The following is a 24,057-nucleotide window of genomic DNA, read 5'->3' as shown; positions in this document are numbered from 1 at the left end:
TCAGTTTTTATAGTTAGAGGGTTTAAACTTGAGTCTTAAGCTTGTTAGGCAAGTGCTCTACTGGCAAGCCAGGCCTCCACACCTTTTTTGTGTTGATGATTTTTGAGGTAAGTCTTGCTTCTTGCCTAAGCACACACCTGGATTAAGATCCCATAATTGGGATGACAGACATGTACCACCATGCCCAACTTCTCTTAAGACTGCATCTTGCAGACTTTGCTGCTGGGGCTGGTCTGGAACGGTGATCTTCCCACACAACTAGACCAACAGTTATGTGCCACTTTACCAAGCCATTTGTTGAACGGTCACAAACTTTTCTGCCTGGAATGACATCAAACTGCAGTCCTCCTAATCTTAACCTTCTAAGCAGCTAGGATTACTGCTGGAAATCACTGGTGACTAGCTATAGGTATTTTTTTAAACAGAAATTTTTATAGGACATAGACACATGATATTAGTAAAGGAAACACGGGGAAATTTTATGTAAGATTCCTTCTGCAAGAAATATTTAAATATTCTCCTTAGTAGAGAAAAAACACTACAATGAATCAATCCAAGTTTTATAAAATCAGAGAAAAAGATCAGTTATGTGAAGAATAAGGTTATTCAGGATTCAAAACACTTACATTAGGCTCTTCTGTATAAATATATCTTCTCTCCAGCTGGGGCTTCAGACATTCAGAAATGTCAGTGAATGATGTTAAATGAATCAATCTGCTTCTTTCTGACATGTACCTTGACCTAAATTAGAGACATGGAACAAACTGATCAACAAATAAATGAAAGCACCAAAGAACTTCTTCAAAGTGACAGAGAATCTGTGAGAAACAAATAGTAACATTATACTTAATGGCAAAAGGATGTTTTCCCCTAAAATTATCAACAAAACAGCATTTTACTGGAGCTTCTAGCTGAGGCAATTAGGCAAGGAAAAGAAAGATGTCCTGATTTAAAAGAATTAACCATGTAGCCAGTGGCTCACACCTGTAATCCTAGCTACTCAGGAGGCTGAGATCTGAGGAACTTGGTTCGACCAGCCCAGGCAGGAAAGTCTGTGAGACTCTTATTTCCAATAAACCACCAGAAAACTGAAGTGGAGCTGTGGCTCAAGTGATAGACCACTAGCTTTGAGCTGAAGAACTCAGGAACAGCACCCAGGCCCAGAATCAAGCCCCACAACTGACCCCTCCCCCTCAAAAAAAAGAGCAAGAAGAAGAAGAAAAAAATTAACCTTTTTTTCCTCTGTGTGTGTGTGTGTCAGTCGTGGGGCCTGAACTCTGAGCTTGGGCGCTGTCCCTCAGCTCTTCAGCTCAAGGCTAGCATCCTACTATTTGAGCCAAAGTTCCACTTCTGGATTTTTCTGCTTATATGGTACTGAGGAATTGAACCCAGGGCTTCATGTATGTTAGGCAAGCACTCTACCACTGACCCACCTTCCCCATCCTTAACCATTTTTTAAAGGTAATTATTCTCAATAAATATTTGGAATCCACTAATATAGTACTAGAGTAAGTTTAGTTAGAGTACAGATAAACATACAAAAGATATGCAAGGTAAAAATAGAAAATTATATTTCTTGTACTTAGCAACAAATAATTTTAAAATGAAATTAACAAAAGAATAACACAAAGATTCAATGCCTATGTGCCTTTGATAATAATATCTCAGCTGGATACAATGGCTGATTCTTGCAATCATAGCCACTTGAAGGCTGAGATTGGGAGGAGTGAGGTTTGAGGCCAGACCAGGCAAAAAGTTCACAATACCTCAATCAATAAAAACCTGGGCACAGTTGTACACTCTTATCATATCAGCTATATGGGAAGCATAAATAGGAGGATCACTATTCAGGCCAGCCAGGGAAGAAAGCAAGATCTTATTTGAAATATAACAAAGACAAAAAAGGCTTGGAGGCATGACTCGAGTGGTAGAATTCCTGCCTAGCAAGCACCAGGTCTAGTACCACCAAAGCCAAGTACCACCAAAAACAAAACAAAAACTCTCCTCTGAACTCTAGGTCTGGGCCCTGTCCCTCAGCTCGTCAGCTCAAGGCTAGCACCCTACCACTTGAGCCACAGCACCACTTCCAGCCTTTTTCTGCTTATATGGTGCTGATGAATCGAACCTAGGGCTCATGCATGAGAGGCAAGCACTCTACCACTGAGCCAACTTCCCAGCCCCCCTTCAGTGACTTTTAATTACTGTTCTGAATCATTACACATCTTTATGTCCAAAGTTTCTTTTAGGTTCCTTTTTTTGTTTGTTTTTTATGGTTCTAGGTTTTGAACTCAGGCTTTATGCCTACTAGGCAGATGCTTTACTGCTTTAGTCAAGCCTCTAGTCTTTTTCTGTTGTTTTTTTTTCATTCTTTTTAGACAAATTTCTCATTTTTTGTTTTTTGTCAGTTGTAGGACTTGAACTCAGGACTTGAGGACTGTCCCTGAGCTCTTTTGCTCAAGGCTAGCAGTCTTACAACTTTGAGCCACAACTCTACTATGGTTTTCTGATGGTTAAATGGAGATGGAGTCTAATGGACTTTCCTGCCCAGGCTGGCTCTGAACCGTGATCCTCAGATCTCAGCCTCCTGGGTAGCTAGGATTATAGACATGAGCCACCAAGCACCTTTCGATTACTTTCATCACTAGTACTCTTTACAAATGATTTTATGAAAAAAATGATAAAAGTATTCTGCTAGTCTTGAATTATTAAAAATTGATCTCACATCAACCCAATAGGTATTTTCTATTTAATTTCTTAATTGCTTGTGAGGAAACAAAATCATTTTATCACTGAAAGTGGGTATATATTTAAGGACTAGTAAACTCACTAGTAATGTGAAATATGATGTATTCTAGTTTTTCAAACAAAAGCTAGTATAAAATGAGCAAAAATAAAACATAAGAGCAAAGAAAGGTAATAAAACCAAACAAGCAAAAAAGCCAATACAACAATGAAAAGAGACATTGGAATTCCAGATACTAAAATTACCACACACAAACTTTAACTGTCCTAAGAGATGAAATAGAAAAAGAAGAGTTTCAGCAAATATTTGAAAACTATAAAACATAAAACATTTTGACAAATAAACCAAGGAACAATCAAAGAAATTAGAAATATAGTAATTGAAACTGGGAAACTCAAAAGATGCAACTTGATGCAGATTAACTGCAGTCAAAGAGAGAAATAGTGAACTTGAAGATGACTATCTAGAACAAAGCAAATGTGACAGGATGACATACAGAAGGCAGATTGTTAGGGGATAAATTGAGAAGGTCAAACTTGTATTTCATCAGCATCCTAGGATAAAAGGAGAAGAAATATCAGTGAGAAACAATATGAGAACAGCTGAGAACTTTGCAAAATTGATGAAAGATTTCAAAACCACAGGTCGAACAACATTGGGTTGGCTACATAAAATAAAACCCACACCCAAACACACCAGAGTAAAACTGAAAAGATTTAAAAAAAACAAATATACTTCTAAAGCAAGTAGAAAAAATGCATTATCTTCAAAAGACAATAATTAGCCTGAAGGCTAATCTCTCAACAGAAACATTGAAAGCCAGAGAACAATAGGATAATATCATCAAAGTACTGAAAGAAAATAATTCCCCATGTCTAATTCTATACTCTGCAAAAAAAAAAAAATTAAGGATGAAAACGAATAGAACATGAAGAACCTTGAAAACATTATATGCAAAAATCATCATATAGCCTGATGCTGCTGGCCCATACCTATAATCCTAGCTACTCAGGAGGCTGAGATCTGAGGATCACAGTTCAAAGCCAGCCTGGGCAGGAAAGTCCGTGAGACTCTTATCTCCAATAAACCACCAGAAAACCAGAAGTAGTGCTGTGGTTCAAGTGGTAGCGTGCTACCACTCAGGCCCAGATTCAAGCCCCATGACCGACCAAAAACAAAAAAAAATCATCATACACAAAAGCTGCAAAGCTATAGGATTCAACTCACATGTGATGCCCACAAGAGGCAAATGTACAAACAGAAGAGTGGTGGCATGTGTTAGGAGCAAATGTGAGTAACAGCCAGCAGGTGAGACCTTCTTCCTGGCATGAGGAAATGTTCAGGAATCATAATGGTGATGGTTGGACAACTTGGAGAATATACTAAAAATTGTACATATCCTACACTCCAAGATGATTTAAGTAAAAAAAAGATGATTTAAGTCGTGAACTCTATATTATATAATTAATATACTGAATGTATTGAATATGTATATATAACGTTCTATTTCAATAAAAAGTATAATGTGGACTTGAGATGTGGCTTAAATGGTACAGAGCGAGCTAAAAAGCTAAGTGAGAGTGCAAGTCCCTGGGTTCAACATCTAGTACTAGAACAACAACAATGAAAGAAATGAATACGAACTAATAGATTGTTAAAAAGGATTCATTCAAAGTTAATACAAAAGGCATTCTTAAAGGGAAAAATTCTATTAGAAATACAGAACAATATAATAGGTAACTATGTAGGGAAACATAAATTAATAAAATAATGTACTATGGTAAAGGATGATAATACTCTTGACAGTCCTCATGAGTTCTCCAACTTGAGAAATATTGAATTATATTTAAATTATATTATTTGGATAGACTCCAGTAAATATTAGAAGGCATTTTTCACAGGGAAGTTTTGGTTGTGCTCAGTGCATGAGACACCTAGATGTGATCCTCTCTCTCTCTCTCCTCTCTCCTCTTTGGAGTCTTGCCTTTGGTAATCTAATACTTTACCACTGGAGCTACGCCCTAACCAGCCCTTTTTCTTTTTCCCCAGGTTAAGTTCTCATGTTTTTTGCCCAAGGTCAGCCTCAAACTACAATCCTCCTAATCATGCCTTCTGAGTAGCTGGGGCTAAAGGTATACACTACCATGATTAGCTTAGCCTCTTTTTAAAAGTACTAATAGTTGGATTTCTACTCTTAACATGGTGTTTGCATGGTATATTTAAGTCTGTAATACATACCATTGGGATATAAAAACCTACATGAAAAATCAGTATAGTTGCTTTCAGTATTTATTTAATTTTTAAATTCTTAACAAAAACTCATCATTTCAAAACAGCAATGAATACACAAAGAGTTGGACTTACCCTTTCTCAATCCCATCATCCTTAGCAGGAGGATTCAAAGACTCGCCCTTCCAAGACTTATGAATTGCTGTTTTCACTCTGTCTGACTTTCTGGGAGATTTTGGAGGTTGTGTTAAACTCACTTCCTCTTTCTAAAAAGCGAGAAGATAATAAATTAAATAAAAAGTGAGCAAAATGAAAAAAAAGAATAAATCGTAGTTCTGCTCATGCATTTGATTTCTGATTTATGTGGTCACTATAGGATTTCTACTTCACTCACCAAAATGGGAATTTTATCTTTCTCTAAATCCAGTTTCCTACAACAAGCAGAATAAAATCAAACAGCAATTTATATCATAAGAAAAGAAGAGACAAACACTTATATGTCCTGACTTCCACTATTGAGAAAGCTAGCTGTTTCCTAGAGAGTGAACTTGGTAGAAACTATTCTTCCTATAACTTGAATGGTTAGAGGCAGGGGGGAGGAAAGAAGGGGATGAAGCAAAGACATTGTTGGTCTCTAAGAACACTGTACCTAAAAACACTACTTCCTTCCATTTGGGGATATTTTAAATTTCGTTGTCATGTTTCCCATTCTTAACACTTCTTCATGTCAAAATTTAACAATCCAAATTGCAAGATGCTACCTGCATAAAGCAAACAAGTCCAAAACAGAGGGGGAAGAAACAATTGTCAGAGAAAAGAGTACATTAAAATAAAAATATATAAGAAGCTTAAGGGGGCTGGGAAGGTGGTTCAGTGGTAGAGTGCTTGCCTTGCATGCATAAGGCCCTGGGTTCCATTCCTCAGCACCACATAAGCAGAAAAAGCCAGAAGTGGTGCTAAAGTGGTAGAGAGGGAGCCTTGAGCTGAAGAGCTGAGGGACAGTACCCAGGCTCAGAATTCAGGCCCATGACCAGAAAAAAAGAAAGAAAGAAAGAAAGAAAGAAAGAAATTAAAAATAAGTACTTGTTCAGAAGTGATTTGTCTACTTTTGAATTTGCAGTAGTTTTCATAATTTGAAAAGCAAACATTAAAAAGGTTTCCTAATATGTTCAACTTCCACTGGAATATTATATACATGGCTAACAAGTAAGAATTGTATTTGTGGTGTTTTTTATCCAGAAAAAAAAAACAATAAAAATCTTATGTACTCCTTGCATACCTTATAACTGCTAATTACTTCTTAAGTATTCTATAAATAAACCTAATTATTCCAGTAAGCTCTCTATATAACTGTCTAGTTTCAGAGCTGGAACCTACTCTTTTCTGTTTTAGTAATTCAGAACACAGCATGATGTTAACACTCAATAAATGAGAGGTACCACAGGAGCCTGAGCTTACAATTACACATACATCTTACAAAAGTAGTCAAATTTATAGGAAGAGACAACAGAATGGTGTGGAATGAAGGGCAAAAGGGAGTAGCTGCTTAATGATTATGATTAAATGGATAAGATGAAAAAGTTCTGGAGCTTGACTGCACAATGGTGTGGTCAAGATGGTACATTTCACACTTTTTCTTTAACCACAATATTTTTTAGGTTATGGGTATACTTAGGCTAGGGGTATACTTCAGTGATAGTTTATATTTAGAATTCATAAGGCCATGGCTACAATCCCCAGGATCCTCCCTCCCCCCATCACATACGCACACACAAATTCTTAAAAAAATATTAATTTTTAAGTTTCATATAGAGATGAGCATAAGTTAGAGCTTGGGGCTTGCAGGCTTGCGTGATAGCTGTAAGGGAAAAGTCAGAGCATGAACAATGGGGGAAAATATGGCACAAGATCCAGGCAGGGAGAACCAAGGACCTGTTCTGTCATCACTAAGATGGTGAATGCCTAGTGCGTACATTTGCCTCAATTGGTGGGACTATAGTGGAAGGGCATGTTTTTGGTATGGACATTATTCTTTATTTTTTAATTTAAAAAGTAAACCAGCATCAAATTATATTCCTCAGAATATTTTCTACCAAGGAGAGATGGAGTGAGCTAAGGGTGCACTGCCCAGCTAGACAAAACCAGCATAGGGAGCAACTGAGGAAGGTACAGAAAAGCCATGTTTCCACAAATTCATCTCTCCCTTTGGCACTTTTCACTTACTCAAGCCCTTTGCTTAACCACATCACTTATTTTTTTCTTCTTCCTCACCTCTCAGCTAGATAATGTTTATCAAATGTTCCACGTTAGATGTCATGCTCATGCTCCCTGAACGATGCCTCAAAGATGGTTCTTCATACCTTATGTCTGGGTCACTGGCCACACTGCTAATCAAGAAACTAAGATTAATCAGCAGAGTGGCATACAATATGGACACGAGGCATAAATGAGATCAGAAAGAAGTCAAAATAATGACAAGGACCACTGGTGCAGTAAGGTACCAAATTCCCAAACTCTGGGGAGCCCAGAGATCTCTCTTTGAACACAGTCTTTGGGTGACACATTAGTAATGCTAAAGCTTGAGTAGCAGTGCATCATCCATAAGTCATCACTCAAATTTCAGGCATAGTTAAGAATGTTGGAAGCCCAGCACCAGTGGCTTTATGCCTATAATCTTAGCTATGTAAGAGGCTGAGATATGAGGATCACAGTTGGAAGCCAGTCCATGCAGGAAAGTTCATGAAACTCTTATCTTGAATTAAACACACACACACATATACATACACACATACACACACACACACACAGCTGGAAGTAGAGCTGTGGCTCAAGTGGTAGAATGCTAGCCTTGAGCAAAAGAGCTCAAGTACAATGCCCAGGTCCCAAGTCAAGCTCCAGGATTGTCACAAAAAGCCAACTCCCTGATTTTCAAGACCCTAACTCTTTTCAAAACAACTAAATAAGGGTTCTCTGATGGAGGTACACAAGCATTTGGTACACTTTTAAAGTTCTCCATCTAAATCTAGGTTTAAAAGAAAAACAGACCAAGAATAACTGTAGTATTTCCAGCTCTAAAACACTACTTCAAAAATAAAATTTTTTAAATTGCATTAGATACCTTCCTGTCTTAAAATAAGATATCTTGCTAGCTACTCAGGAGGCTGAGATCTGGGGAATAAAACAGCTTGAACACAGAGCTATCATTTAAAGAAGTTGATGTCACTATGGCCAATAGTAATTAATATTTTGCAATGCCTTTAAAGGCTAGTAAGATTAATGAGGGTCTTAAATGCAGGTTACTATATCTCTAAAAGTATTTATTGCTTATTTAATCTATATAAAGTCAATTAACTTTTTTCTCTTTTCTGATTTATTCCCTTATCCTTTTTTATACTTTTATTCTTTCCCATGTAATGGAAGATCACTTTTTGTAATTCTGTTATTTCTAGTTCTTACACATCCATTTAATATATATTTACTAAGCTATTACTATGTGCCAGGCACTTTTATATATATTAGGGACAACTAATTAACCAAAGAAAACATCCTTACATTCTAGTAGGAAATATGGGACAATAAGCAGGTAAATGACATAAACACAATAAAGCAAAATAGAGCAGAATAAAGGGCACAGATAAAGATGGAAGGGGTGTGCTATTCTATGCAAGTATGCTTATATAGAAGAGTCAAGCTAGCGTTCCAAAGTGATACTTGAGCAGTTACTTAAAGGAAGTGAGGAGCAACCCAGGTAAATATTTGGAGGAAAAAATGTTCTAAGTAAGAGAACAACAAATTCAAAGTCCTCTGTGTGTGTGTGTGTGTGTGTGTGTGTGTGTGTGTGTGTGTGTGTGTGAATGTGTTCAAAGAGTAGCAAAGAATTAGTGTACTGATGACTTTACTGTAACCTTGTTTCTGTTCTTTTGGATAAATGTCCAGGCGTGGGATTGCTGGGTCAAAAATTTACTTTTTTTGAGGAATCACCATCTTGGTCAAAGCCCAACAAAATAAACACCAGGAAATAAATACATCCAAGAGGAGGGGCAGGGCGAAGAGGAAAGGTATAAACTAATGAAGGGGAGAAAGTGAAGAGAATGCAGTCAAGAATTCATTATATATACCAAAAATTAAGAAAAATAAGGAAGAGGTAGATTGAAGGCATTGAGAATGTTGAAGGACATGACATTGATCAAGATGCATTGAAAGCCGAGCACCGGTGGCTCACGCCTGTTATTCTAGCTACTCAGGAAACTGAGATCTGAGGATTGTGGTTCAAAGCTAGCCTAGGCAGGAAAGTCTGTGAGACTTTTATGTCCACTTAACCACCAGAAAACCTGAAGTGGTGCTGTGGCTCAAGTGGTAGAGCACTAACCTTGAGTTGAAGAGCTGAGGGACAGTGTCCAGGCCCAGAGTTCAAGCCCCATGATGGACCAAAAAAATAAAAAATAGATGCATTGTATTCATGAACTGCTTTGTTATATGGCACCACTTTTGTATAACTACTTAAAGATAATAAAAATAATCATAAAAATAATCATAAAGAATTAATGTAGCTGAGGTAGAGTAAGAGAAGAGTGGCAGGAGTCTGACAGGAACTGTACAGCTATGTAAACACTGGATTCTATCCTGAGTGGAAGAGGAAGCCACTGTTGAATTTTGAGCAGGTAGGTGCCATTACCATATATTTTTAAAAGATTACATTGATTGGTAGATGTGATCTTCTTTTTCCTAGCTGTGGTATGGTAGCAAATTCATTAGTACAACAACAACAAAGCAAATATAGTGATGAACTTTCATGGTCATCTAACTATAAACTTAATAGGAGATCACAGCATCAATTTTACACCCTACCTGGACGTCAGGTATCTGTGGAATGCAAGACTTAGGTCTTAGTGGCAAGAGGGTTGCCATTTGTGGGAAAGGGTCAATATCCATCCTTGGTTTCTCCTGACGGAGGCGCCAGAATTTCAGTTCAGCACTAGCATGTTTTGTGGAGGTTGAATGAGTGACGCAGAATCTTGGTGCCCTTTCACAGGAAAAACAAGTTTAAGAAGAAAAGATATTATGATTAAATTAGACAATCAGAACTGAAAGCCTGTAAGTAATATAATAGCTGAGCTCATAATTATCAATCTTGCTAAACCTCATTTCTAGTCATTTCTGTTTCTTTTTCTGCTACCTACACTTAAAAAATATTTTCTTTATGTCACTGTCTGCAACCTCTTCATTCATATAAAAGATAATATGTATTAGAGGGAAAAATCATACAATTACATTCAAAATTATTATCTGCTTGATAAGAAATGTAAATCTATTGATGAAAGAAAATTTAAAAGAACCTGTCGTTTCTAGTAAAATAGAATAAAATGTACTGTGATGATTTTAAAAAGTATATCACCTTTACAATGACAATAATAAATGTATATAATTTGTATACATAGGACCACTATAGAAATACCTTGTATCTTTTTGTATATCTTAAATATAAAATAATTTCAATGAAAAAGAACAATTCACTATATATAAAAGAATACAAATCGCATAAGGAATGTAGAATTCCTAGTGGGAGATGATGTCAGAGAAGTAGGCAAGGACCAGAGTATGATTACCTTACTTGATAATTTCAAAAATCTCAACTTTATACTAAAACTTTTAGGGCCATCAATGATTTTTACAGCAGAGAAGTGACAAATCAGATGGGGCGTACATAGTCACTGATCATCAAATGGCACATGTGTTCCCTACTGTGTCATTCTCTTTTCCCAGGAGAAATGCGACCTCCACTGTGTACCTTGTGGATCACCACCCATTTTAGGATGTTAATTTCACTTGTGCGTTCCTCTCACCAGACTATGACCTGTTAACATGACCAGGTTTTACCTTTTATCATTAGCACAGCAGTTGTCTTATAATTGTTCAAGAAATGTTTATTGAGATAATAAACTTGCACCTATAACTACATGTATGTACACACACACATACACACACCTTATGAGATAGTGTTTCAACATGTAATATATAGAAGGATGTGCTCACAAGATTAAAAGGGAACTTAAGTACTGTTCAACCACATTAAAGTCACCCAAATATTATCATTATCTAAAATGTACTTATCTAATGTACGTATCATCTAAAAGATAAGTATATTAGAAAAGGCCAAAGATATAATTAATCTTTTCACTTTAAATTTAGATAGAAAGATAGACAGACAGACAGACAGACAGATAGATAGATAGATGATAGATAGATCTAGATCTAGATAGATTGGTCTATATATAGATAATATATAGAGATAAAGGTATTATTCATAGGTGGGTTAAGAAAAAAATGGAAGTAAATTTGACTCTCATTGTTTTTCTTACCAATATAGAAGTAAAGGTTTTACAACCTCAACTTGAATATTTTTTAAATGGTCATCAGTCCACTGAGCTCCATCTAATAGTTTCAATTTTGATAAGATTTCTGGAGAAAGGTAGCACTCTCCACTGCTCACAAGATAGCATTTTTTCATCTTCTCAAGATGTCTGAAATAAAATTACACAGCACACACACGGTAGAATACTCCGCCAGTCAAATGTAATGTTTCGACATAACGACTTGTAAACAAACTTTACAACTTTGGGGGGGGGGGAGGGGGAAGGGTCAGGTTGGGGGGGGATGGGAAAGGATGGGAAGGGGAAACAAAGGAGGAGGCAACAATGCTTGATAAGAAATGTACTCATTATCTTGCCCATGTAATTGTAACCCCTCTGTATGGTATTTTCACAATAAAAAAAAGTAATGTTTCAAATAAGTAATAAACTATCTCAAAATGAGCATTGATTTATAGGAGTTTTAAGTCTCTGTGGAGGAAAAATATTTCTCAAGTTGTTTTCTAATTAAGCTGAGTAGTCTTCAAAGCCCCACATCCTAATCTCAGAATTTGTAAATTTGTTACCTAAATCTTTTGGACCTCCAGAACAGTTTATTTAGGCCACTAAATTCATGTTCATTTATTATACCAATAATAGAAACTATAGTATTGATTCTCAAAAAAACTCTAAGGGTTCTTGAAAAAAATGTCCCTGGTAGTAACCATCCCATGATCAATCATAATCACCTGTTTGGTAACTTGGTTGATCTTGTAACTATTAAGTTCTGTGATTTGTATATCATTAAAATAACTAGGACAAACCTGTCTCTGAGAATTACAGTCTATTACAATGATCCACTTTAAAGCAGATCAGGAAATTATAGACAAAAGTAAGAACTTCCTAAAGTAGTGTCCTCTTAAGATTCTTAGACTTACATTAACCTAAAACATATGGAGCTGGCTAATGGAAGACCTGAGCCAATTGAAGCTCTGGGAGTGCTCTAGCAGAAAAACTTGTTCAGATATCCAGGTATGTGGCATCTAACCAAAGATTATTAAATTTGTTAACCAAGTAGATTACTAAGGAAAAAAGTCCTTAAATCAGCATAAGTATCTATCTTATGCAAGCATGGTTACATACCAGGTATTTTTTTTCTAGCAGAGTTCTATATCATTGGAATATTACAAAGCTTACATAGAATGATTTTTGAGCAGTTCTAAAGTTAACAGAATGAAATATGCAAACCCAAATAATTAAAATTATTACCCAGAAGCCATAAAATCAGAAAGCTTGCAGAATCAAAATTTATTATAAAAATACTTTATTATTATTGTTCATTCAAAAATATAAATTATATACCTTTATGTTTATTTTAAGCTTTTTGCCAATGCTTTAAAAACCTAAACAGACATTCTATGATTTGTTTCTAAAACTATTAAGAAATAAAAAATAGAAATACCTTTGATGTCTTCCAGGCTCCTTAAGAACTTTTAACCTCTCGATATCCATCCAGAGCCACCAATACCTTTCTCCTAATGTGCCCTTTATAAATTTCTTAAATCTTTCAAATTCCTTTCTATTACCAATGTCATAAGTTCTGTGAGAAACACACCAGTCAGCCCTGCTCTCAGGTCCAATGCTCTCACTTGTTGAACTTAGACTTATTTTTCCTAGTTTGTCTTCTAGGTTTTCATCTGTGGTTGGAACTCCTCTACCTACTAACTTTTGACAAAGGGCAGACTCAAAACAATCATCAAATGACACTTGTGTTACATGAGTGAAGTCTATAAAGTCTGGGTTTTCCAAAACTAACCCAGTAATTTTCTGAATGGCTGAATTCAAAACAAAGACCACAAAGGAGTTTAAAAATTCTTCACATGTTGAGAAATGTAATTCCAGGTGTTCCTCAATCTCACTCTGTTGCTTTTCAAGGTATATTCTCAGAAGAGCTTGAGAAGCAGTGTCTTTTACACAAACAGACCCTTCTTCTTCTTCTTCCAGTGAAATTAAGTTACGTGGTCTTTTTTTTGTCCTGGGGTGAACTCCATCATCAAAGATAAAACTTTCTGCATTAAATCATAAAATGCTATTAGTTAGATAGGAATACAATTTTTATAATATATATGTATATATATAATAGATGCTACCTACAGCATTGCCATATGGGTTTATCGTGGAGAATGACTGCATTGACTATTATCTTCAGAAAGATTCTGCGGACACATTTGGAAGCAGAAGGGAAATAACTGCCAGGATTCATTAGTTGTCTCCCCTGGACACAGCATGAGGGATGGGTGGCAAATGACTGAACAGTTATTGAAAATAGGAATACCAAATTTCTCCAAAAGAGAGCCTTTGTAAACCTGTGAAGGGGACACAGGATCCTCCAAACAAGAGGGAAGCTGGAGTAAAGGACAAGGCAGGCATTTCCACTCATCACCACCTTGCTACCCTTTCTCTTTGTGTGTGCTTTTTTACTCTCTACCTTCTACTTTAATATTCTGAAAAAGCAAGGGACACAATTACGTAGCTATTTTCCATTAGGGAGGATTTTTTTTTCTCCCTCATCACTTAGATTTAGGTTCAATTATACAGCATTCAGACTTATCTTCCCCAGAAGTTCCCAATGCCTTTCACAGTGATTAGAGTTAAAACTGTTAAGCTGAAATCTTCTGAGTATATATAGATGTTTTTCATTAGCAATATCATAGTTGATGATTTCTATTTCTAGTATGTTCCTTCTGTTTTAATGCAGAGCTTGACTCACCAATAAAAGCTTCCCAAACAGAAGTTTATCTGCTTTTCAAAATAGTCAGCTTAAAAAAACAAAGTAAGGGGGCTGGGAATGTGGCTCAGTGATAGAGTGTTTGCCTAGCATGCATAAAGCCCTGGATTCGATCCCTCAGTACCACATAAACAGAAAAGGCTTGAAGTGGCACTGTGGCTCAAGTGGTAGAGTGCTAGCCTTGAGCAAATGAAGCTCAGGGACAGTACCCAGGCCCTGAGTTCCAGGCCTAGGACTGATTTTTTTAAAAAAAACCAGACCCAGAGAAACACAGGTTGCATGGTTTCTCTCATTTGTGGTAGCTAAAATGAGCCTCTATACATACAAGTAAACACCCTGGGTGGTAAGCAAGGGGCTATAAAATGAATTAACTGAAATATAATATAGTCTATGTAGAGTGCAGATAGTATAATTCTTTAAAAAGACTACATCAAAGCCCAACAAAATAAGTACCAGGTAATGGGTACTTGCAAGAGGGAAGGGTGGGGGCAAGGAGAGAGGAGTAGAAGAATAAAGAGGGCACACAGAGAGAATGCAGGCAAGAATTCATTGCATATACCACAGAATTGAGAAATATAAGGGAAGGGGTGGATGGAAGGCCGGTGAGGATGTTGAAGTGATGACATCGAGATGCATTTGTTAAATGGCAATGAAAACATCAATACATAACCTAAAAACTAACAACAGTGAGCCAGGTGCTAGTGGTTCATGCCTGTAATGCTGACTACTCAGAAGACTGAGATCTGAGGATACTGTGGTTCAAAGCCAGCCCAGGAAGGACAGTCTGTGAGACTCTTATCTCTAATTAACTACCAAAATACCAGAAGTGGTGCTGTGGCTTAAGTGGTAGAGTGCTGGCCTTGAGCTTAAGAGTTCGGCGCCCAGGCCCAGAGTTAAAGCCCCACGACTGACCAAAAAAAATTTTAAAAGCTCAGGTACAGCACCTAGGCCCTGAGTTCAAGCCCCATATCTAATAGAGAGAGAGAGAGAGAGAGAGAGAGAGAGAGAGAGAGAGAGAGAGAGAGAGAGAGATTCCAAGTAGAAAAATGCTTTTAAAAAATCACAGAGAGGGCTGGGAAGGTGGCTCAGTGGTAGAGCGCTTGCCTGGCATGCTTGAGGCTCTGGGTTTGATTCCTCAGCACCACATAAGCAAAAAGAAAAAAAGCCGGAAGCGGTGCTGTGGCTCAAGTGGTAGAGTGCTAGCCTTGAGCTGCAGAGCTGAGGGACAGCACCCAGGCCCAGAGTTCAGGTCCCACGACCTGACCCCCCCCCCAAAAAAATCACAGAGATAATAAATGTTTCAATGGGATTTTAACCCCACCTCATTTTCGCTCTATCAAGTTGGTTCTCCAAGAGTAGTAGTAAGTGAGCCCAGTGTGGTGGTGCAAGCTTATACTCTCAGCACTCTGATGTTGAAGCAAGAGCACAGTGACTTTGTGGCTAGCCTCGGCCATGTAGCAAGACCTTCTTGTCAAGAACAAAATAGCAGATGGTGAAATAGAGTCAGGGGTGATGTGGATGATTTTTTTTCTCCCCAACTATTCTGTCTTGACAGATTAGACCAAACAAAGGACTCGAAGAAGAGCTCTGAAGTCATTTTTGGCCTATCTCTTTCGCTTACCGGAAACAGATGGTGTGACTTTGCTGTGGGACATAGAGCAGGGTAAGGCAAAGGTGGAGACTGTTTGCTGACTTTGCTTTGCTAGTGAAAACCAATCTTTTGTTTGAGTGTAGGAGGCCTAGGGAGAAAGAGTCATATTAGTTTAACAAAAGATAGAATTAATCTAAAAATAAATCATATACACTTTGGGGTGGTAGCCAAGTATACATAAGTATGTTAACAGAAATATGGTGGGATCAAGGGAAGAGACCAGATGAATGAAGAGAGGAAAGGAGTGGAAATACACTCATAAAATACAATAGAGGCTGGGACTGTGGCTTAGTGGTAGAGTGCTTGCCTAGCATACATGAAGCCCTGGGTTGGACTCCTCAGTACCACATACATGGGTATTGAGGCTCAAGTGCTAGAGCGCTAGCCTTGGGCAAAGAGTGGCACAGGGACAGTAACCAGGCCCTGAGTTTAAGCCCCAAGACCAGAAAAAATATTCAATGCAACCAACCCCTGGGGCTCACGCCTGTAATCCTAGCTACTTAGGAGGCTGAGAACTGAGGATTGCAGTTCAAAGCCAACCCAGGCAGGAAAGTTTGTGAGATTCTTTTTGTTGTTGTTGTTGTTTTGGAGGGGTGGGTCATGGGGCTTGAACTCTGGGCTTGGGCACTGTCCCTCAGCTCTTAAGCTCAAGGCTAGCACTCTACCACTTGAGCTACAGCGCCACTTCCGGTTTTCTGGTGGTTTATTGGAGATTAGTTTCATGGACTTTCCTGCTCGGGCTGGCTTTGAACCGTGATCCTCAGATCTCAGCCTCCTGAATAGCTAGGATTACAGGTGTGAGCCACCGGCGCTCGGCAGTTTGTGAGATTCTTATCTCCAATAAACCACCAGAAAACTGAAAGTGGTGAAGTGGTGCTGTGGCTCAAGTGGTAGAGAGGCAGCCTTGAGCTGAAGAGCTAAGGGACAGTGCCCAGGCCCAGAGTTCAAGCCCAATGACTGATAAAAAAAAAAAAAAAAAATTCAATGAATATTTTACAAAATTAAGAAAATTGAATGAAGGAGTGAGGTTAGGAGGGATGGAGGAGAATGATGAAATGGATGACATTGATCAATATTCACTCTATTCATATACTACTTTGTTGAATGGCAACTTCTTTGTACAACTACTTAAAGCTAAAAATAAAAGATTTACAGTATTCCTCCAGTCACAAAACAGATAAACCTTTATAACCCTAGTTAATGCTACATAATATGTAAAAGAAAATTATTCTATATAAAAAAAAGAAAATTGCACTGAAATGTGTATTGGCTAAAGGAATAGTAGGAAGAAAATTTTAATCTTGCACAACTATGTTTATTGAAGCATTATTTACCATAGCTAAGATATGGAACCAACCCAGATGCCCCTCAGTAGATGAATGGATCAAGAAAATGTGGTATATATACACAATGGAATTCTATGCCTCCATCAGAAAGAATGACATTGCTCCATTTGTTAGGAAATGGAAAAACTTGGAAAAAATTATATTAAGTGAAGTAAGCCAGGCCCAAAGAAACATAGGTCCCATGGTTTCCCTTATTTGCAATATCTAGTATATGTATGAGTCAAGCGGAAAAGGTCAGATAATGTGATGTCAGGAAAATGAACCCTTAGATATGTATTTTAAGGTTTTTTTCTTTCATGCATGTGTTTCTAATGCATTTATAAGATTATCTCTTTGTTGCTTTGTATGTCCCTCCCCCACAGTATAACCCCCGCTTTCACTATATTTGATGTCAGTATAACTTGTGGAGGAGATGGGGAAAAACCAGTTGTTTAAGGATACAGGTGGACCTGTTGCAACAATGAGAAGTACAAGTTGTCATGTCCAAAACGAGCTTTACACGTCGGTGTGGGGGAGGGGGGGAGGGGGAGGGGGGAAGGGGGGGAAGGAGAAGGATTGGGATTGGGGGGGAGGGGGGAGGCTGGGAAGGGAGGTGAAGGGTAAACAAAGGAGGAGGCTGCAATGCTTGGTAAGAAATGTACGCATTATCCTGCCCATGTAATTGTAACCCCTCTGTACAGTATGTTCACAAATAAAATTAAATAAAAAAAAATTATAGAAAGAAAATTTTAATCTAGACTTTTTAATTGATCACAAAGAAAGAAGTATGTCACATAACCATGAAGTACTTCTCTACTCCAACTCTTGGGCTATTGCTGACCAAAGCAGAGCACAAAACTCTGCTTCCCAGATTCACAATTGTCTTTTTTTTTTTTTTTTTTTTTTTTTACTGTTTTATTAACTTCACATGTAAGCAGCCAGAACTAATTCCCCGGATTGATCTTCCCTTGACATGTTTATTGGTCCTAACCATCAGTACATATTTTTATGACATTCCTGACAATTATAGAGGGTATAAATTAAGAGAAAAAATAATACTTAAAAATAAGTATAAGCAGGAGGGTGGGGAGAGGGGGGAGTGTAGTTGTAGAGGTGGGAGGAAAGGGATAGTAGGGGAAAAAAACAAAGGAGGAGGCAACAATGCTTGATAAGAAATGTACTCAGTACCTTGCACATGTAACTGTAACCCCTCTGTACAGTATTTTTACAATAAAAAACAGATTTAAAAAAATAAGTATAAGACAGAAGGAAAAAAATCCCTTTAGTACCTCACTAAAAATTATTCAGCAGAAATAATGGAAGTGGTAAAATATTTTAACACTTTTGATGAATATTATCAAAACACCTATTGCTCACACTGATTAGGAACTACAAAACGAAAAGAAAAAACAGTTCAAGTAACCTAAGAGTATCCATTCTAATACAGATAGAAAAGAGGTTTCCTCTTGTATGACATATTTGATCAGCTGTCTGCAGTATTCTGTTAAAAAGAATTTGGAGCCATGCCCTAGCTCAGCAGAAAGATGGTCTGTCATGGATGGAGATTAAGACTAACAGCATACAGGCCACATAGTTGTCACTGCTTATTTCATATACACTCATCTGTGAGGAATATGTTGTGGAGTCTTTATCTCCATTTCCAGCCTGGGAAGAAGCAAATGTTTCTCTCTCCTTTTCTATTTTTCTCTACTTCAAACTTGCCACACTAAAATAAATCCTTGCTAAAACTTTCACCTTGTGAGATTCTTTTCTTTGTGAGACACCCTGGAGTGACTTTCATGAGTAGATCTCAAGGACTTCTGAGTTAGAGTGGAACCACAGTACAGTGAAGGTAATGGCTTCACTATACTATGACAACCAAGAAAGACCATTGGCTCTAGGTCACATCTATCCAAATGTACTTGTATGACCCAACATTTGTGCATCACAGAGGACAAATTTATCTTATAGTCTTTTATTACTCTAATGAATTTTACTAGTAAGTAATTATCTAAACAACACAGAAAACTCAATTTGCCATCTTTCTGTACAAAATTAATTGAATCCAAATAGCAACAATTTCGGAATAAAACAGATTATCCTTGTATCTTGGGTGATTCTGAGTGTGTTCTTCAATCTTGCTTCTGTTACTTCAGACATGAGAATAATACTTCTAATTGTATTTCAGATGAAACAGTACAGAGCCAATATGTCAGCATAACTATATTCCTATTACAGAATAATTCCTAATTGTGTCTGAGAAGTATTTTACATTGTTTTCCTTGTTCAAGAGCTACAAATGAAATTCATACCTCTGAAATGATGTTTCATTGACATGCCAAGTTATGAAAAAGATAATAACACTTTTACCTCACCAAGAGAAAGGTAGAACTTTTTCATAATTATCAGATCATCTTCGTCAGTGAGGGAAGGCTGTGGACTGGGCGTTTTTCTTAGGAGCCAGGGAGCAAAATTCGCACCTATTGTAAAATTCATACCTGACTTGCTCCATCTTACTTGTGAGACCAGTTTGGCTAACCTGCATTTCAGAAATCACAAATTTTATAATGTTTCAGGTATGGTAGAACTTAGGAGAACAAAAGCTAAAGTTTGAATTTGTAGATTTAAGCAACTCTCTCCTAACTCTGTAGAATGATTCCCTTAGGCTCTGCTAAAGTAACAGCAGCTCCTAGAACTATTCATTGATTAATCATTTTTAGTTTATTGTAATTGAAAAAATGCATATTCTAAGAAAGTTTAAACTTTGGTAAAATTTGAGAACATACATACTTATACTTTAAAAGCTATGGTACATAAAGAAAAACCTCAGCCCTGTGCTGACATTCCTTTTGGCATCACATTAACAAATACTTTACTCATTGATAGACACTATCATTGATAGTACCACTATCATTATAATATTAGTAACTTAATTTGAAGATAATTTAAAGGTAGATTTAAAAGTACAGTGATGAAAGAGGTATAGCTGAAATAGAATTTTGCTAAGAAATCACAGAAAAATAGCTTTAGGTGAAAGAAAAACATACATGGAAAAATATGTATGTTGATGAAACTACAATACCTGTATTCAAAATAGCAATCACTTTCCAGGAAAGCTGGAAGTCTTTCTTTTTTGATCCATTTGATACCTTGTTCACGATTGAGACACTATTGGGAGAAAGTGAAAAAAAGAAAAAGAGAGTCAAAGAAAATCATCTTTCAGGACAATTGATGCCTAACCATGATCTCTATCACTAGGAACTTCTATTTCTACAAGAGACAACAACGATGCTGAGCTACAAATATGAGTCAGGGCATTCTTGCCCCTAAAACCTCTCTACATCTCTGGGTCAACTATCACTCCCAACTCACAGATTAGCAAATTGAATTCAGAAAATTTTGTAACTTATGAAAAAGGAGAAATGCAGGGGAAGAATTCAGCTTTAGTATTGTGTGTGTGTGTGTGTGTGTGTGTGTGTGTGTGTATGTGTGTGTGCATGCGTGCACGCCAGTCCTGGAACTTGAACTCAGAGCCTGGGCACTGTCTTGTCCTTGGGCTTTTTTGCTCAAGCCTAGCACTTTATTACTTGAGCCAAAGCTCCACTTCCAGCTTTTGGGTGGTTAACTGAAGATAAAAGTCTCACAGACTTTCCTGACTGGACTGGCTTCAAACCTCAATCCTCAGATATCAGCCTCCTGAGTTAGTAGGATTACAAGCATGAGCCACCAGTTCCTAGCTAGCATTAGTGTTTTTGCTGCTATAAAATGAGTAAACAATAATCACAAACAGAAAGAGAATCACCAAGAAAACTCAGCTCACCAAGGCCACTGAAGGACCCTATTCTAGTTTTAGATTTTTTTTGTTAAATATTTAACATCCCCCAGCACTCTCCTGGAGATAGCGAGGTTAATCTACAGTAGAGGCATCATAGTGTAGGCTTTTTGGGACTCCAAACCAAGAAAATTTTTCTATAGATCATGCCCTGATCTGACCTAAAACATAACTAGCTAGGTGGAAGCACAGGCGTGAGTAGAGGGGAAAAAAATCTAGTAGTATTTCATCTGAGGATGTATTTGAGGAATGGAAGGAGGAAGGTTGAAGAAGTAGGCAGGAATTTCATTGTAGGGAAAAAAATTAAGGAATTTAGATTTTACCTGTGGTTATGCATCCGATACAAAGTTATTAAGTGTTTATGAAGATACTACTCATCCTAAAACATTCACCTTAATATTGACTTATTCACCTTATATTCACTTTCCCTAGATTTAAAAAAAGTCAGAACCTAGATAAATGCTACTAACAAGTAAAAACAACCAACAAAATACATATGTCAGGTAGGTAAATGTGTCTGCATTTACATGGCTTCCATAGACCAACTGCTACATGAAGAGTTGTGTTGTGACCGTGGCATTAGAGTCAACACACAGATCATGGCAGATCCCAGTGAGAAAAGTGAGTGGTCACACAACTATGCTATAGCATCTGGTAAGATGGTGTTTACAAATGTTCAAAAGGCGCACCATGTGGCACAAAGACACTAGGCTCCTACTGTTGGAAAACTGGGCAGATAATAGTTTCCTCTGGCCCAGCAAAAACATCCACTTGTTCTCACCAACCAATCAAAGAAAACTTCTAGATCCAATTTGGCTATTAATTATGAACTAAGGTAGTAAGTAGTAAGTACAGCACAATAATATACCTAATCTTTGGAAAGAGAAGCCCAAGGACTTTCACATTAATTTCATCAGATGCTTTCTCTATTTTGCAAAATATAAACTCAACTATATTTTCTTACCATAATATTGTAGTTGACATTGATGGTCTCCTCTTCACTGTGGACATGCATTTGAAGAGGTTTAACCTCATTCTTTCCTTTCCTTATAACATCATAGATGGGATTTCGAGGTTGCTGGTTTAGAAGAATTTTTTTCAGTTGTTTTTCTAAAAGTTGTGGGGCCTCGTTAATTATTTCAAAAACTCCATAATCCATATTAAATCTAATTGCTTCTGAAAATGTCTGTAAGATAATAAATTGAAAGAAATTTTAAACTCAAATCCACTATCTCTAAGGAAGACTTGATGTTTATATATGCACACACATTTTTACTTTTGTATGCTTAGTCATTTCCTCTTTTTTAGGAGCTCTGAAATCCCTTGGCTAGAGGTATGTTAGATCCAATCACTCTTCCCCCATCAGTGAATTTATACCATAAGGTGTCAATATAAGCTAAAGAAAAAATTTCTTTTGCATAAACATCTTACCTCTGTGATTCTTTGAATCTAGAGAAAAATATAAACCTTGTTTTTATGAAACCATGCTACCATCTTGGCAGTTGAAGAAGTGGATTACTAGGGAAGAATGAACAAAGAAATAATACTCCCATTATCTGCTTTATTCCCAAGAATCATGAAAGCAAACAATTTCTTTTCCCCAAAAGGAGAAAACTAAGCACAATATGTTCTTCATTTAAAACTATTTCAACACCATTCCTCATACTGTGACAAAAAGGACTGCAAGAGAATAATATGTCTGAGCTTTTCTCAGTAATTACTAAATGCTGCCAACTTTTATTTAATGCTAACTAGATAGTATACAACAGTCAGGAGTCTTCAGCCTGTTAATAAATTCCAGTCTGTTAATAAATAGATCTTTGACTTCAGGTCAATCATTGAACACCTTTAGGTTTTTCTGTTTTGTTTTGTTTTTGTCGGTCATGGGGCTTGAACTCTGGGCCTAGGCACTGTCCATCAGCTCTTCAGCTCAAGGCTAGTACCCTACGACTTGAGACACAGCGCCACTTCCGTTTTTTTCTGCTTATGTTGTGCTGAGGAATCGAACCCAGGGCCCCATGCTGGTGAGGCAAGCATTCCACCACTGAGCCACCTTCCCAGCCCTACCTTTAGGCATTTAATCTGCTTAAGACCTAATTGGTGAGCTAGGTACCAGTGGCTCACTCCTGTAAACCTATCTGCTCAGAAGACTGGATAAGAAAGTCTGTGAGACTCTCATCTCCAATTAATCAGCAAAAAGCCAGAAGTAGAACTGTGGCTGAAATGGTAGAATGCCATCCCTGAATGAAAAAGCTATGGGTTAAGTATTCAGGCCCTGAGTTCAAGCTCCAATACCAGCATGAAAATCAAACAAAGAAGTTAATGTTCCTAATCCACAATCAGGTCCCTTTTCCAAAATATTCACTCATTTTAGAGTACCAAGTGAACAGACCACTCATTCATATAATTCATATATGTTTAATCAAATGGTAGACAAGATCAAACACTTCTCTATGGGTGTTCATTGCTTCTTTCAAGTTTTATTAAGTGATTTCTAGATACACGACAGTTATAATAAATGGCAGGATGTCACTGTAAGATGGAGCTAGAAATATATAAAAATGTATTTGAATTAATATATCGAAATAATCTCTAAAATCTGTCTGCCTTTCTAAGGCATTTAAAATGCATGGACAGGCCAAGGCCAGTGGTCAAGCCTGTAATCATAGCTACTCATTCTAAGCCAACCAGGACAAAAAAAAAAAAAAAAGGCTGACAGGCTTTATCTGCAATTAATCACCATAAAAAGCTAGATTGGATCCAGGCTCTAGTGGCTCACACCTATGCTCCTCGCTACTCAGGAGGCTGAGATCTGAGAATTGCAGTTCAAAGCCAGCTCAGGTAGAGAAGCGCATGAAACCAATTAACCACAAAAAACCTGGAAGTGGAGCTGTGGCTCAAGTGGCAGAGCACTAGCCTTGAACACAAAAGCTCAGAGACAGTGCCCAGCCCTAAATTCAAGCCCCAGGACTGGCACCAAGAGTAAAATAAGAAAAAGAAGAAAGAAAATAGCTAGAAAGCCGGGTGCCATTGGCTCCCAACCTGTAATCCTAGCTACTCAGGAGCTGAGATCTGAGGATCACAGTTCAAAGCCAGCCCAGGCAGGAAAAGCCAAGAACCTCTTATCTTCAATAAACTACCA

The 24,057-nt window shown here is 37.4% G+C and overlaps 1 protein-coding gene across 1 annotated transcript in view; it reads right to left on the bottom strand.

Moving 5' to 3' along the window:
* Rgs22 (regulator of G protein signaling 22) overlaps nt 1-24,057 on the bottom strand; it is a 92,617-nt gene that overhangs the window by 50,446 nt on the left and 18,114 nt on the right. Inside the window, exons 4-12 of the mRNA XM_042672904.1 lie at nt 21,880-22,101; nt 20,166-20,251; nt 19,454-19,622; nt 15,729-15,846; nt 12,782-13,388; nt 11,332-11,493; nt 9,821-9,995; nt 5,108-5,238; nt 627-741 (exon numbers count right to left, since the gene is read on the bottom strand). Coding sequence (XP_042528838.1) covers nt 627-741; nt 5,108-5,238; nt 9,821-9,995; nt 11,332-11,493; nt 12,782-13,388; nt 15,729-15,846; nt 19,454-19,622; nt 20,166-20,251; nt 21,880-22,101 — 1,785 coding nt within the window. The remainder of the gene's footprint in view (nt 1-626; nt 742-5,107; nt 5,239-9,820; nt 9,996-11,331; nt 11,494-12,781; nt 13,389-15,728; nt 15,847-19,453; nt 19,623-20,165; nt 20,252-21,879; nt 22,102-24,057) is intronic.

Source organism: Dipodomys spectabilis, unplaced genomic scaffold (genome assembly GCF_019054845.1).
Source record: "Dipodomys spectabilis isolate Male_0828 unplaced genomic scaffold, ASM1905484v1 ptg000783l, whole genome shotgun sequence".
In the NCBI taxonomy this organism is placed as follows: domain Eukaryota; kingdom Metazoa; phylum Chordata; class Mammalia; order Rodentia; family Heteromyidae; genus Dipodomys; species Dipodomys spectabilis.
The sequence above is the reverse complement of the archived record's forward strand: the minus strand, read 5'-3'. Positions and strand labels throughout refer to the sequence as shown.